The 15,437-nt window shown below is 54.3% G+C and overlaps 1 protein-coding gene across 1 annotated transcript; it reads left to right on the top strand.

The window, feature by feature from the left end:
* The first annotated feature begins 101 nt into the window (after positions 1-101).
* Positions 102-14,709, top strand: METTL13 (methyltransferase 13, eEF1A N-terminus and K55). Its single transcript, XM_032946571.2, has 11 exons — positions 102-836; positions 3,075-3,260; positions 4,126-4,230; positions 4,546-4,814; positions 5,476-5,681; positions 6,121-6,326; positions 7,232-7,406; positions 8,009-8,185; positions 8,472-8,684; positions 9,120-9,251; positions 12,549-14,709. Exons 1-11 carry the CDS (start codon positions 684-686, stop codon positions 12,929-12,931), a joined length of 2,205 nt encoding a protein of 734 aa, XP_032802462.1. The 5' UTR covers positions 102-683; the 3' UTR covers positions 12,932-14,709.
* Positions 14,710-15,437: the final 728 nt, after the last annotated feature.

Genomic DNA, 15,437 nt, shown 5'->3' with positions numbered 1-15,437 from the left:
ACTCCTCCTGAGGCGCCTCCTCCCTCCTCCTCAGCGTCAACTTACAACCCTCACTACAAAGGCAGAACCCTCACGTCACGCGATCTCCGTGACGCTGTTGTTGAGACAAAGAAGTAAAAATGACGTCATGATGAACAAGGGATTATAACCTTACAATGAAATAGGTCTGTGTCACCGCGGCCTTACAAATTGCACACTAATTGATGCAATGAATATCACGTCGCGGTCTGCTTTTCGCTTGCAAGTTTCAGATTTACTGAAATACACCCGTCCTTGGACGTGCAAAAGACGAGTAAATAAATATTCTCAATGCTTCTGTCATGAGCTATCCATCATCCATCACCTCTCAGTGCCACGTGCTTCCGCCCACGTGGTTCCGCTACTTCGCGTACATGCCGGCTTTGCTGTTGCTGGTGGTGGTTGTAGTTGGTTCTGGTGGTTTGGGTGGTCGTGGTAAGGACGTGAGCAGGGAACAGTCGCCCCGGGTTTGCCGTCGCGACTGAAGGCGACTGCCGTCTACCGCGGTCTCGCACAACTTTGCACAGCGCTCACAAGCGCTGCGACTCGAGACCAGGGCCTTGCTCGGGCGGGCTCCCTCTCCCTACCCCCGCTGCTTGCCTGAATTCCCCGCCGGCCGTGAGTCGGCGCGCTACCCGCCCGGCGCCCCCCCCCCCCCACCAACCATGGAGCTGCTGCCGCGGAGCCACCGCGACTTCAGCAGCGCGCGCTACTGGGAGAGGTTCTTTGAACGGCGCGGCGACGACGCCTTCGAGTGGTACGGCTCCTACGAGGAGCTGGCGGGGCTGCTGCGGCGCTACGTGAAGCCCAGCGACCAGGTGCGCGCACCAGGGCCACAGAGGCCGCCGTGAGCTCCCTCCTCCCCGTCTGCCGCCGCTGCTGCTCGGATCGAGCATAGAGGAGGCGCTCGGCTCCCGTTTACAGCCCCGCGGAGCCACTGATGGTGACATTCCACGTTCGTATGACCGGGGGGGGGGGGGGACTTGTGGAGTAGTGGTGACACTCGTGGCCTGAAAGAAAGTCCTGGGTTTGATTCCCCAACATGGGCGCCTTACTGTGGAGTTTGTGTGCTCTCTCCCTCTGCTCTGCATGGAGTTTGTCGGTGTTGTCCGGTTTCCTCCGATGGCTAAATATACACTCCCATACATTGTAATTGGTATTGGTCAAACATCCGAATGCTGATAAATTACTTTAAAATTACTTAATTGGTGTTGCTTTTGACATAGCACTATAGGCACCCTACATCTGTGTAACGTTTCAGATTTTTGTAGCTTGCATGGTTGTGTAGTCCTGTGATCAGCCTGGAAGTCACCTCTACCCGAGGCGATTCGTGCTGCAGTGAATGTAATATTGAGCTCTGAGCTAACGAAGATTTGTCGTGGCAAGGTACCGTATTCGATTCCCCATCTGATAGTTGCTTTTGTTCTGATTGCATTACTGCATTCATGTTATGCTTTTGTCATTTTAGTGACCCGGGTTACCCTTGCACGTCCCGTGTGGACCAGTGACGTGCGGAGGTTTCAAGAGCCGAACGGCTCACAGGGCTATACCAAATAAATAAACCGAAACTGAAATGGCTGGGGAGGCACTGGCGAGTGTCAGAGCCAGATTCACACACTGAGGGGGCGTGGCCTCACTGAGGGGGCGTGTCCTTACTGAGGGGGGCGTGTTAGACACGTCCCCCTCAGTGAGGCAGATCTGATAGTTGCCTCCCCTGGTGCTTTTTCATTGCAGTTTCATGACGAGACCGGCGAGCCTAAATATCTTTATACACATACGTCAAATAAGTTACCTGGAGTATGGAAGGCGAGGATATGAAATGAAGGGGTCTACAAACATTCCATTGGTGACATACTGAGAGTGACAGGCACGCGCTTATTTCCCGCACTCTATTCAGTTACTGAGGGGTTGCGCAATCAGAGGGGGGAGGCTGAGCGCGTCGCTGCCTCACCTCTCGTCTCTTCCTGTATTTGCAGCGGAGCTCCGGAAATTTGGCGATTTTGACTATAAAAATGATTGGAATTGTACAGAAATGACATAACACAGATCAGTGGAAAAATTTTAATATTTATTTTATTTGATTATTCTTCTTTTTTCGTAACAGATATTTTCATTGTAGTATGACAGGTGAGGCTCTGCCTCCCCTGACCGCACGTCCCTGGTGTGGACGTTGTATGTCCTCCCCCAGTTCTGTAAGAGTTCCTCCCATTCCTATAAAATCATAATGCACAGTAACTGGTAATGGCCAACCATATCCGAATAAACTATACACTTTATTTATTTACCAAGATCCACTGCTATACAGCTCTTTTTCAGAAAGTACCTGGCCACAAATGACAGCCCAACGAAGTGGCTTGTGTAAAAATTTATAGCAGCCAAATACTCTAAACGCATGTTGATTCTAAATGCGGAGGAAACAACTGGAGGACCCGGGGAGACGACGCAAACTGCAAATATACAGGCGCCAGGGTTAGGATCGAACCCACGACCTCCTGCATACCAGGGGAGGGAGCTAAGATCTCATAACCGCAGCGAGTGTGGGAACTGGGTGAGTTTACATCTTCGCCACCGTGGCACCCCAATGCTGACAAATTACCTGCAAATTGCTCAATTGGGATTACAAAAAGAGCAGCAGCAAACTTCGTAACCCTGCTCCAAAACACCTGACACGCCTCGGTTGAGGTTTTCCTGTACTGTCCGTGCTGCACTCTTGCCACGGCCGTACTAACTGTGCATGTGGCTGGGTGGAGGGGGTGACTCCTGTATGGCTGGGTGGCTCCTGTGTGGCTGGGTGGGGGGTGGCTCCTGAGTGGAGGGGGTGACTCCTGTGTGGCTGGCTCAGTGGGGGTGGGGGGTGACTCCTGTGTGCTTGCGTAGGGGGTAGCTCTTGTGTGCCTGGCTCGGTGGGGGAGGGGGGCTTCTGTGTGGCTGGCTCGGTGGGGGGTGGCTCTTGTGTGGCTGGTTCGGTGGGGGGTGACACCTGTGTAGCTGGGTGGGGGGTGGCTCCTGTGTGGGTGGCTTTCTAGGGGGATGACTCCTCTGTGGTGGGGTGGCAGGTGCTGGTGGTTGGCTGCGGGAACTCGGAGCTGAGCGAGCGAGTGCATGACGCCGGCTTGGCCAAGAGTGTGGTGAGCGTGGACGTGAGTGAGACGGCCGTCAGGGTGATGCGCGAGCGGCGACCCGACCTCGACTTCCGAGTCATGGACGTCACCGCCATGGACTTTGACGACGGCTCTTTCCAGGTGCGGTTTATGTCAAACCTGGCACTGACATTGTGTGAGTGGTGATGCCCGTGTGTGTGTGGGTGCTGTGAGTGGTGATGCCCGTGTGTTTGTGCTGTGAGTGGCAATGCCAATGTGTGTGTGTGCTGTGAGTGGTGATGTCCCCGTGTTAGTGCTGTGAGTAATGACGTCCACGTGTGTGTGTGCTGTGAATGGTGATGCCCATGTGTGTGTGCTCTGAATGTGGGGAGCGGTAGTGTCACGGTTAGCACGCTGCGCTATGAACCCAATGACCCGGGTTAGATTCCCGCTCACGGCCAACACCAGTGACGATTATCTGAATCGGTCCTGGGCCTCCCCTAGGTCGACTCAGCCTCAAATAAGTACCTGGTGCAGTGTGTAAACATCGCCACTGGGGAGACAAAAGCGGTCGGGCGTGGTGCTGGCCACCCACCCCCTCGTGTGCCGTTCCGGCCTTCATAGGTGCTCGCTAATAGCACTTGCCCCTGCAGTCTGTTAAGGCTATATGGGGGGTCTTTGTCTTTGAATGTGGAGAGCGGTAGTGTAGCAATTAGTGCGCTGTGCTACAAACCTAGCGACCCGAGTTCGATTGCCGCTCATGGCCAACACCAATAACGATTATCTGAAGCGGTTCTGGGCTTCCTCTAGGTTGACTCAGCCTTAAACGAGTCCCTGGTGCTGTGTGTAAACATCGCCACTAGGCAGACAAAGGCAGTCGGGCATGGTACTGGCAACCACAACCCCTCATGTGCTGTTCTGGCCTACATAGGTGCTCGCTAACTGCACCTGCCCCAATAATCTGTTAAGGCTATATGGGGGATCTTTGTCTTTGAGTGGTAATGACCTTGTGTATGTGTGTGAGCAGGTGGTGCTGGACAAGGGCACCCTGGACGCACTAATGCCAGACTCATCTCCTCCCACGCTCCTCACCGTGACGCGCATGTTCTCTGAGATCTCCCGCGTGTTACAGGTGCTTCCTCCATCCCCCCCCATAGCTACACACCTGGGATGTGTCCCAGGCTACCAACGTGAGTATGAAGTTTAATTCATAATAAAAGAAGACTTTAAAGTTACAATACAGTGCACCCCCTTGTGCCGTCTTTGCTCGAGCGTATTCATGTGTGTGGGAGTGATGTCGACGATACAGCTGAAGCATGACAGTACATGAGCTCGGCTAGAATGTAATTTCAGTACGTGGCTAGGAATTGATTTGAATCAATCCATTGAGCGTTTTGCCGCGTGCACCCATCCTCTGCTCGTGTCTCTGGCTGCATGTGCCCGCCAGTTCGGAGGGCGGTACCTGTGCGTGTCGCTGGCCCAGGAGCACATCCTGCACATGCTGGTAGAGCACTTCAGCACCGTCGAGGGCTGGCCGGTACGCGTGCACGTGCTGCCACAGGCCCCCACCAGCCCTGCTGGCTCCACCGAGCACACCGGGCCCAACATGCCGGTCTTTTTCGTGGTGCTTACACGCTTCCACAGGCTGCCCGGTCCAGCACAGCCACCCATCTTGGAGCTCTGTCTGGACAGCCAAGGTGGTGGCAAGCCCACACGGTACCCACACTCACCCACCGAGTACCCACACTCACCCACCGAGTACCCACACTCACCCGGTACCTACACTCACTCACCCAGTACCCTCACTGGCCGCGGTGGAGAGATGTTAACTACCTCGCCTGGTATACAGAAGGTTGTGAGTTCGATCGCGACCCTGATGCCTGCTCTATATCTGGAGTTTGCATGTTCTCCTCGTGGTTGAGTGGATTTTTCTCCAGGTCCCCGGTTTTTCCCTCCACATTTAGAAAGATGTCTTTGGAGTATTTGGCTTCTCTAAATTTCCACATGATAAGCCACTTAATTGGGTTATCATTTGTGGGCAGGTCACTTCTGAAAAAGAGCTATTTAGCTCAGTGGGCCTTACCTGGTAAAATAAAAATAGTCAGTAGTTTAGTAGCGTTTATTCTGTGTTTCCAGGCTGTAGTGTCAGTGCTGTGTCCAGGCTTTAGCGTCAGTGCTGTGTTTCTAGGCTGCAGCGTCAGTGCTGTGTGTCCAGGCTGCAGCGTTAGTGCTGTGTATCCAGGCTGCAGCGTTAGTGCTGTGTCCAGGCTTTAGCGTCAGTGCTGTGTGTCCAGGCTGTAGCGTCAGTGTTGTGTGTCCAGGCTGTAGCGTCAGTGCTGTGTGTCTAGGCTGTAGCGTCAGTGTTGTGTGTGTCCAGGCTGGAGAGCTCGAAGTGGCTGCTAAGTGCTGTGCAGGACCACCAGCTCTTGGCCATTGTGAGAAGTCGGCTGCAGCGCCCGGATGGTGCTGGGGAGGACTGCTCACTCGACCTCCTGGCCCCTGGGGCAAGCTCCCCACGTTATTCGCTCCACGTGGTGGACCGCCGGCCCTCACCGCCCGGGAAAGCCTTCGCCATCTTCATTGGTGTGGCACTGAGCAAGCACAGTCGTGACGCACGATCACACGTGCTTCCTTCATTCGCTTGTTCGCTTCCCTCTCGGTAGCCTCGCTCTCCCTCTCGGTAGCTTTGCTCTACCTCTGCTCGGCATCTTTAATACAGGGAAGCTCGTGGCAGGAGTCTGGGGCTGGAAGCGCTCGTTACCTTTGGGTTGAATGCTTTCAAAACAAATGAGATCGACAATAATAAAGTCAGTACAAATGAGATACTAAACAATTGTTAATTGACAAAGTTATCCATTATCATTCTGGTCGTTAGCAGCCACGATCTGCCGGAGGAAGGCCTCCCCGAGCCGCCCAACATCTCTCACGGTCTCGCAAAGCGAACAATTCATCCGGTCCCTGCACGTGAGCCAATCTGATCGCCCCCCCCACCCCTGCCCCACCCCTGCCCCCACATGCGCAGTGCCCCAGGGCCGTGAGAGCGAGTGGCTGTTCGGCTCCCGTGAGGGCCGACGGCAGCTCGCGGCGTCGGCGGGGTTTGGCCGGCTGGTGGTGGCCACGCTGCACCGGGGCCAGGACTACGCGGGCGGCATGGAGGCGGTGCAGGCCGAGCTTTCGGGCCCTGTCATGCAGCTGGCGCCGCCGGGCCTTTCCTCCCGTCGCCAGCAGGTGGGGCTCGCGACACGCGGTGCACCGCAGTGCCTGGACAGACTGTGCCAGAGAGAGACCCGCGTGTCGTGAATCGCCCCTCAAACATCGGAACTGGTTCCTTGGCTTCCCTTCGGTCGACTCCGCTTTATAATGCGTACCTTGTGTACCGTATGTAAACATCACCATTGGGGTAACAAAGGCTGCAGGGCGTGGTGCTGGCCATCTACCTGCCCCCTCGTGTGTCGTGCCAGCCTTCATAGGCGCTAATCGTTAACAGCTCTTGCTCCTACAGTCTGTAAATGGTCCTTGGGGATCTTTGTCAGTTTAACATGTAGGCTTTCGCGACCAATATTATCCATAATAAAGGTTTTTTTGGTTACATTGCGGAACGGCACATTTATATTTACGCGATCTAACCCAAAAAACCTTTATGGATAATATTGGTCGCGAAACCCTGCGTGTTAAACTGGCTAACTTCTGGGGAGAAACTCTGCATCAAGTGGGTGAAACTGATGTCTTCACTGGCATTCCTCATAAGATGCAGAGATTTAAGGGTAATACCAGCCATTTTTATTTCTATGACTACATTAACCCTGCCCTCTGGTCCTCGCACCTAATGCTAACAGCGGTGACATCATCTTTACTCTATTTAAGACCGAAACAGGTGTACATCTTCACAATTGTGGCTAATCGCCTGGTTTTAATCACCAGCAAAATGTCATACTCGAATTGTAAATGTTGTGGGTTTGCTCCCCAACACCGGTGTGTTGAAGTAGTAATTAATTGGCACATTTTGTTTGTGACAAACCTTACTAATTGACTGTATTGTGTGGTAGCAGCGGGTTTAACGACAGTTATATTTATGCGATCTAACCAAACAAAACCTTATGGATGTTTGTCTGTGCGTGCGCGCGGGCGTTCAGGTGCCATTCCTGTCAGCCGGGGGCCCCGGGGCAGGGCTGGGTGAACGCGCGGTACGGCTGCAGGCGGCCGGGATGGTGGTTGAGGACGTGACGGCCGAAGACGCGCGCCGCTACCGCCGCCTCCTCTTTCTCTCCAACCCCAACCTCATCCAGTCCGAGGCCAGGCTCATACCCAGTGTGTGCTCACACTCGCTCACGCTCGCACACGGACACATGGACTCACGGACACGCACACTTACACGGACACGCACACTCACACATGGACATGTAGTCGCACACAGACACGCACACTCGGACAGGCACACTCGCACACTTGCACGCAGACACGCACACTCTCACATGGACACGCACACTTGCACATGGACACGCACACTCGCACATGGACACGCACACTCACATGCACACTCATACATGGACACACACTCACACGTGGACACTCGCACACGGACACACAGAATCAGAATCACAGTCTTTCTTTACGCTGGAGGAATCTGTGGAGCTTTGAAGCTCTTTTTCACAGATCTCCAGTAGGACACACGCACACACCGAGAAACGAACACATTGGAGGAAGATAACGATCAAGTCACGCTCCACCCAGTTAGCCGAGTGGCACCGAGCACGTTAACCACGTGCGCGGGAATGGAGTGCAAATCGCAAATACAATGGCGGGGTTTGCTAACCATGTGGGGACGAGAGAGACGCCCGAGTCGGGAAACGAATCCGGGTCCTCCTCGCTGCGAGGCACGAGTGCCAGCGGTGCTGCACGTGTTTCCGCAGGCACTGCCTTGGCGACAAAGAAGAAGAACAAAAAGAAGAGTCCGGGACGGCGAGCAGAGCCGGGGGGAGCCGCAGCAGTGCGCACCGCGGACGGCGCGGAGATCGACGCCGCCTTCCTCTCCTGCGATCACCACCAGGCCATGGTGGGCGGCCTCGCCCTACTGCGCTTCGAGCCAGGTATCGGCCCAGTGGCTTGCACGGCTGCCCGCCGCTTGCGTGTCTCGACGGGCCTGTGCCCACACGCCCGTTGACTTCCATGCCCTGCTGGTTCTCCCTCACGCCCCATGCCCCCTGCGCGTCGCTCCGCCGTGTCGACGCGCCGTGTCGATGCCATGTTGACGTTGCTCCTCTTTGACGTGCCGCGTTGGCATTGCGCCGCGTTAAAAGTCGCTCCGCGTTGCTCCATGTTGATGCGCCGTGTTGATGTACCGTCCATGCATTGCTCTGCGTGCGCCGGACACAGCCGCCGCGTTCCGTGTGCTGCTGGTTGGCCTTGGCGGCGGCTCCCTGCCGCTCTTCTTGCACCGCCTCTTCCCGGCCTGCTCCCTCGTCGTCGTGGAGATCGACCCGGCGGTGGTTGCCGTGGCGTCCGAGTGGTTCGGTTTCTGTGGCGACGAGCGCGCCCACGTGGTGGTCGGGGATGGCGTTGCTCACATCCGGGCCATGGCCGCTCGCGGTAATGGCCGTCACTGGGCACCGCGGAACCACACGTTGCGTGCTGCTCACGTGCTGCTCATGTGCTGCTCATGTGCTGCTCATGTGCTGCTCATGTGCTGCTCATGTGCTGCTAGCCTGTTGCTAGCGTGTTGAGAGCGTATTTTAACCGTTTTGTGAGTGTGCTCCAAGCGCGTTGCGAGTGTGCTGCTAGTGTGCAACAAGCGTGCTGGGAGCTTGTTGCTCACGTGTTGCAAGCGTGCTGCTAGAGTGTTGCCAGCATGTTTTCGAGCATGTTGTGAGCGAGCTTCCGAACTCCTTGCCAGTGTGTTGCTAGCGTGTTGAGAGCGTGTTGAGAGCGTGTTGTGAGCCTGCTGCGAGATTGCCGCGAGCATGCTGCTTGCGTGTTGCTAGCGTGCTGCGAGCGTGTTGCTAGTGTTACGCGTGTGCCGTGCAGGCGAGCCGGCACTGGACGCGGTGCTGTTTGATGTGGACAGCAAGGAGCCGGCGCTCGGCATGAGCTGCCCCCCGGCGGCCTTCGTGGAGCCAGCGCTGCTCCGGGACGTGGGCTCCTTGATCGGCCCGCACGGTAACACTCACCACACGCTCGCCACTCTCACCGCTCTCAGTCACCACTCACCGCTCTCACCACACGCTCGCCACTCTCACCGCTCTCAGTCACCGCTCTCACCACGCTCGCTCACCACATGCTCACCACTCTCACTCACCGCTCTCAGTCACCACTCACCGCTCTCACCACACGCTCGCCACTCTCACCGCTCTCAGTCACCACTCTCACCGCTCTCAGTCACCGCTCTCACCACGCTCGCTCACCACATGCTCACCACTCTCACCGCTCTCAGTCACCACTCACCACTGTCACCACACGCTCGCCACTCTCACCGCTCTCAGTCACCACTCTCAGTCACCGCTCTCTCCACGCTCACTCACCACTATCTCGCTCACCACATGCTCACCACTCTCACCGCTCTCAGTCACCACTCACCGCTCTCACCACACGCTCGCCACTCTCACCGCTCTCAGTCACCACTCACCACTCTCACCACACGCTCGCCACTCTCACCGCTCTCAGTCACCACTCACCGCTCTCAGTCACCGCTCTCACCACGCTCGCTCACCACTCTCTCGCTCACCACATGCTCACCACTCTCACTCACCGCTCTCAGTCACCACTCACCACTCTCACCACACGCTCGCCACTCTCACCGCTCTCAGTCACCACTCTCACCGCTCTCAGTCACCGCTCTCACCACGCTCGCTCACCACATGCTCACCACTCTCACTCACCGCTCTCAGTCACCACTCACCACTCGCACCACACGCTCGCCACTCTCACCGCTCTGTCACCACTCTCACCGCTCTCAGTCACCGCTCTCTCCACGCTCACTCACCACTATCTCGCTCACCACATGCTCACCACTCTCACTCACCGCTCTCAGTCACCACTCACCACTCTCACCACACGCTCGCCACTCTCACCGCTCTCAGTCACCACACTCACCGCTCTCAGTCACCACTCTCACCGCTCTCACCACGCTCGCTCACCACTCTCTCGCTCACCACATGCTCACCACTCTCACTCACCGCTCTCAGTCACCACTCGCCACTCGCACCACACGCTCGCCACTCTCACCGCTCTGTCACCACTCTCACCGCTCTCGGTCACCGCTCTCACTACGCTCGCTCACCACTCTCTCGCTCACCACATGCTCACCACTCTCACTCACCGCTCTCAGTCACCACTCACCACCCTCACCACACGCTCGCCACTCTCACCGCTCTCAGTCACCACTCTCACCGCTCTCAATCACCGCTCTCAGTCACCGCTCTCACCACGCTCGCTCACCACTCTCTCGCTCACCACATGCTCACCACTCTTGCTCACCACTCTTGCTCACCGCTCTTGCTCACCGCTCTCACTCACCGCTCTCACTCACCACTCTCACTACACGCTCGCCACTCTCACCGCTCTCAGTCACCACTCTCACCGCTCTCAGTCACCGCTCTCAGTCACCGCTCTCAGTCACCGCTCTCACCACGCTCGCTCACCGCTCGCTCACCACTCTTGCTCACCGCTCTTGCTCACCGCTCTCGCTCACCGCTCTCGCTCACCGCTCTCGCTCGCCACTCTCTTGCTCGCCGCTCTCGCTCGCCACTCTCTCGCTCGCCACTCTCTCGCTCGCCACTCTCTCGCTCACCACTCTCTCGCTCACCGCTCTCGCTCACCACTCTCTCGCTCACCACTCTCACCACACACTCACCACTCATTCACAAACCACTCTCACTCACCACGAGCTCATCACTCATTCGCACTCATCACTCTCAGTCGCTCACCAATATCACCATTCTCCATCACTCACCAATCTCACCATTCTCCCTCACTCACCACTTTCACCACTCTTACTACACTCGCTGCTCACTCGCTCACTACTCTCACTCACCACTCAATCGCACACCACTCGCACTCACTAAACTTACCACTTTCACCACTCTCTCACTCACAAACCACTGTCATTCACCACTCTCACTCACTCACTTTCACTCACACGCGACTCTCACTCACCACACACACCACTCTCACCACTCCAACTCACACACCACTCAAAAGACAAAGATCCCTATTTAACCTTAACAGACTGTTGGGGCAAGTGCTGTTCGCACCTATGAAGGCGAGGGGGTGCGTGGATAGCACCATGCCCGGTTGCTTTTGTCTCCCTAGTGGCAATGTTTACACCAGGCCCAGGACCGGTTCAGATATTCATCACTGGTGTTGCCCGTGAGCGCGAATCGAACTTGGGTGCCGGGTTCATAGTGCAGTACGCTAACCGCTTCACTACTGCTCCCCATGCTCCACTCTCGCACCCTATTCTCACACACCACTCACACACCATTCTCACACACTCTACACTCTCATACACTTACCACTCTCACCCACACTCACACACCACTCCAGTATCACCACTCTCATTCAGTCTCATTCACTCACCACTCCAGTCACACCACTCTCACACACTCGCCACTATCACTTTGAGTGGAAGATGGCCGCCTTCACGCGGCCCACTGTTAAGTGAGAAATCACGACGAATGCTATCAACGCAACGACCGAATACACTGTGTAACAAAAAAAGTGTCCCTGGGTAGTATTATTTCCTAATTGCTTATGCCTCGAAAGTACAGAAAATGGCTATTATTCCCCACAAACTTTGCTTTTGTGACCAGGATAGTGATATTTTGAAATGTACCTATTTTCAATGAGAAAACGTGTGCATTTGTGTCAATACTTCACATAAAGTCCTGGTCACAAAAGCAAAGTTTGTGGGGAATAGCCATTTTCTATACTTTTTAGGCATAAGCAATTAAAAAATAACACTTACTACCCAGGGACAAAAATCGTGTTACATAGTGATATATCGATCATCGAACTCCTGGTCTCCAGAGCAGCAACACACCCACTCTGTTACACACCACTCTCGCCACAACAACCGCCATTTTACACTAAGTGGCGGTGACATAACCATGGTGCTTGTACCAAGCTAGGTGCACCTTGAGACCACATGAAGTGTCGAAGGCTCATTGCTGGGATGTCACAGGACGGATACAGGTGCTATGAGTTGACTGAGATGACTATCAGATGCACCACCTGTGCCCTCCACTGTGCCAACTTGCTGTGTTTTAACCACTCTACGCTCTGCCCATTGCGAGCATCGCTTCTCCGGCCCCCGCTGTTGTTGGAGGGTGACCTAGTAGCGACCTTCACGAGCCTCCTCCTCTTGACACCGCCGGTACCGGTCTTCAGCATTTTTCTTTCACGCGATTGTGCTGCGCGTTTCTGCTGCTCCTGCCGCTGCGGCTGTGCTGGGCACAGGGCTCTTCATGCTGAACCTGGTTTGCCGGGACCCGGCGCTCAAGCAGACCACGGTTTCCTCGCTCAAGGATGCCTTCTCCTGGGTCTCCTACGTCACGATCCCCGAAGAGGTCAACGAGGTCTATTATTGCCGGGGCCCGGTGACGCTGCTGGCCGCCGCACCGTCACCGAACCCCGGGACGGCCGATGGCGTCTCGGCAAGCTCCTCTGAGGGAGAGGCAGCGAGGGAAGGGGGGGTCGCGACGAGACGCGGGGGGGCCACGGACGTACGTGAGGCTGGGCAGCTGTCGGCGGAGCTGCAGGCCTGGCTGCAGAAGCGGGCCAAGAGTCACGTGCATGAGCTGCGTCTTGCCGAGATGCTGGGCTCTCTGAAGCTCGCGTGACCCCCCCCTGCCGCTTGTGGACTGCTTTACTGTGGAACCTGTTGCGTGCCATGGGCACGACCCACCCCCCTCCACCTCCTTTGAACTTGACTCTTTTTAAAGTCACCTCCTGTCTCTCCTCAAGACCCGGTGATGATGCCCTCCTGTGGACCAGGCCAGATATTCCACATCAGCGAATGTAAGGCAACAAAGACCCCCCCGAATAGCCTTAACAGACTCTTGGGGAAATTGCTGTTAAAGAGCACCTATAAAAGCTGGCACTGCGCATGATGGGGGGGGGGGGTGGTTAGCCAACAGCACGCCAGACTGCTTTTGTCTCTCTTGTGGTAATGTTTACATACCTCACCAGGTACTCATTTGAGGCTAAGTCGACCTATAGGAGGGCCAGGACTAGTTCAAATAATTGTCACTGTTGTTGGCTGTGAGTGGGATTGGAACTCGGGTCACAAGGTTCATAGCGGGAAATACACACACACATAGATTGTCTGCTGTTTGTTTTGTGGACATATACACAACTAGGATCATGCACCATTCATTCATTCTGAAAACGTCTACCAAAATTCAAACTGACCCAAGATTCCAGAATGAAGAAAAAGTTGCTGGGTGGTGTAGGGTTTAAGTCATTTGGCCGGTGAAAGGGTTTAGAGAGTCTGGTTTGCAGCACATTTAGTGTGGGCTCTTGGGAGGAGGGGTGTGTGTGTGTCGGCGTGTGCGCAGTACAGCGGAGTGTGTGGATGTTTGTGCTCTCGGTGGAGGAGTGTGTGGATGTGTGTGCACTGCACGGAGGAGTGTGTGTGGATATCTGCTGTGCGTGGAGGAGTGTGGATGTGTGTTATCTGGTTGTAGGAGTGTGTGGATGTGTGTGCGCGTTGCAAGGAGGAGTATGTGTGGAAGTGTGTGCGAATGGTGTGCGCTGTGTACAGGTGTGTGGATGTGCGAGTGCGCTGCTTGCACGTCCTTGGTTGATATTGCAACCAACCGTTGCGTGATCGTGTCTTTCAAGGAAAATATCAGCTTTGCCAAGCCGCTGATGTTGAACAAGTGGAGACATCTACGGCAGTACTTCATATGTTTCTGTTTGGCTACAGCCTATTTCAGTGTATGCTGTTTTGTGGCATGTGATGAAATGTAGCACCAGTGTAAATAAATGAAACACCTCCGACCTGTGTATTGTGTTGCCTGAAAATGGACAAATCTGCAGAAAATATGGCCGTTACAAAGACTCCAGACTTTTCAGTGGGTTTGTCGAGTTTTCACAGTAGGGGGCGGCGTTGCGGTGTAATGTAGTATTTTTCAGCATTGGGTTGTTTAGCCAGTTTGTTTTGCCTATGAAAGAAAACCCATGTAGACTCCACACAGAGACACCGGAGTCGAAATTGAACAGCTCCTCCTCCTATACGAATACTACAACTGTGCCACCATTCTGCCGCCCAAACGGTTAACTTTTATCGAATTGTTTTTTTTTTCTGCAGGGCTGTTTTGACACCGTGACGTGCCTGAATGTAGAGCTTTCGCACCGTGCGTAGCCAATCATGCTAATCGAGAGGTGCGGGGCTGGACAACAAAACAGATAAAGCAGTTCTAAAGAAATTAGTTTTCAATCAAGATTTGAAAGTGCCTGATGGTTTCACGTAGCTCTCGAAGGGTGAATATTTGCGGCTTGCCAACCGTCGACTATCAGGTTCTTGCTGCTTTATTGTCGCCTTTACTTTTCACGACTCCATCTGTGTTTTCACTTTTCATTTGTTCTTTTGAGAAAATAAATCCGTTGTGCGCGAGTTCTCCTCTGTTTCTGTGCATTCTCTTTAAGTGTGTGTAGCAGTGTGCCTTTAATGGTTTGCAATTTCTTCCTTTAACATGTTTCTGCAATATTCTGTGGTTTCACATCACTTGTTCTATTGTTTTTGCCCTCACTTTTAGTTCCCTGTCCATGACAATTATTTACGTTTTTACAAGGCACAGCAGACCAAAGTGCTTCTGAGCATTGTACAGAGAGATGGAAAGGAAAAAAAAACATCTTTAGTTAACATAGGAAATTAGTAGATTTTAAGTTTTCTAAATTGGAGAATCTTGGTGATCAGGCGCAGTTCTTCAGGCAGAGAGCATTCCAAATATTTGGGCCAAGGAACAAAAATTCCTGAGTTCTGAAACTTTGCTAAAATCGTGGTTGAGTGTGGTCACGATGCGGGCACCTCGGAATCCGAGAACGAGGATTTGTGAAGCTGCAGTTTATCGGGCAAATATTGAGGCAATCGCTGAATTTGTTCATTCAGCAGAGTACGTTGAATCATGCAGCACGGAATCTCAATTGGGAAGCCGTTGGTGTCGGTTCCGTAATGTCTGGGAGGTCAAAAGTCGCGCAGAGAACGACCGCTCGGTGTAAAGTCGCGCGGAGGCGTTCGGAATGTCCTGATAAAAAAACAAACACATTCGCCAAAAACACTGCGACCTTTAAAATAAATATAGCATGCGACGTTACTGGCAATCGCCCTTCATAGCACTGGAA

This window comes from Petromyzon marinus, chromosome 4, assembly GCF_048934315.1.
Source record: "Petromyzon marinus isolate PM22_M1 ecotype Great Lakes invasive population chromosome 4, UKy_Petmar_22M1.pri1.0, whole genome shotgun sequence".
NCBI lineage: Eukaryota > Metazoa > Chordata > Hyperoartia > Petromyzontiformes > Petromyzontidae > Petromyzon > Petromyzon marinus.
Note: the sequence above shows the minus strand (reverse complement) of the source record. Positions and strands in the feature narration are given on the sequence as shown.

Excerpts from the sequence above, each read along its gene's own strand:
- METTL13 (XM_032946571.2), top strand. The coding sequence starts at position 684 with ATGGAGCTGCTGCCGCGGAGCCACCGCGACTTCAGCAGCGCGCGCTAC. Across the intron at positions 4,815-5,475 it reads GGTGGTGGCAAGCCCACACG|GCTGGAGAGCTCGAAGTGGC; the intron begins GTACCCACACTC and ends GTGTGTGTCCAG. Across the intron at positions 8,685-9,119 it reads CCGGGCCATGGCCGCTCGCG|GCGAGCCGGCACTGGACGCG; the intron begins GTAATGGCCGTC and ends TGTGCCGTGCAG.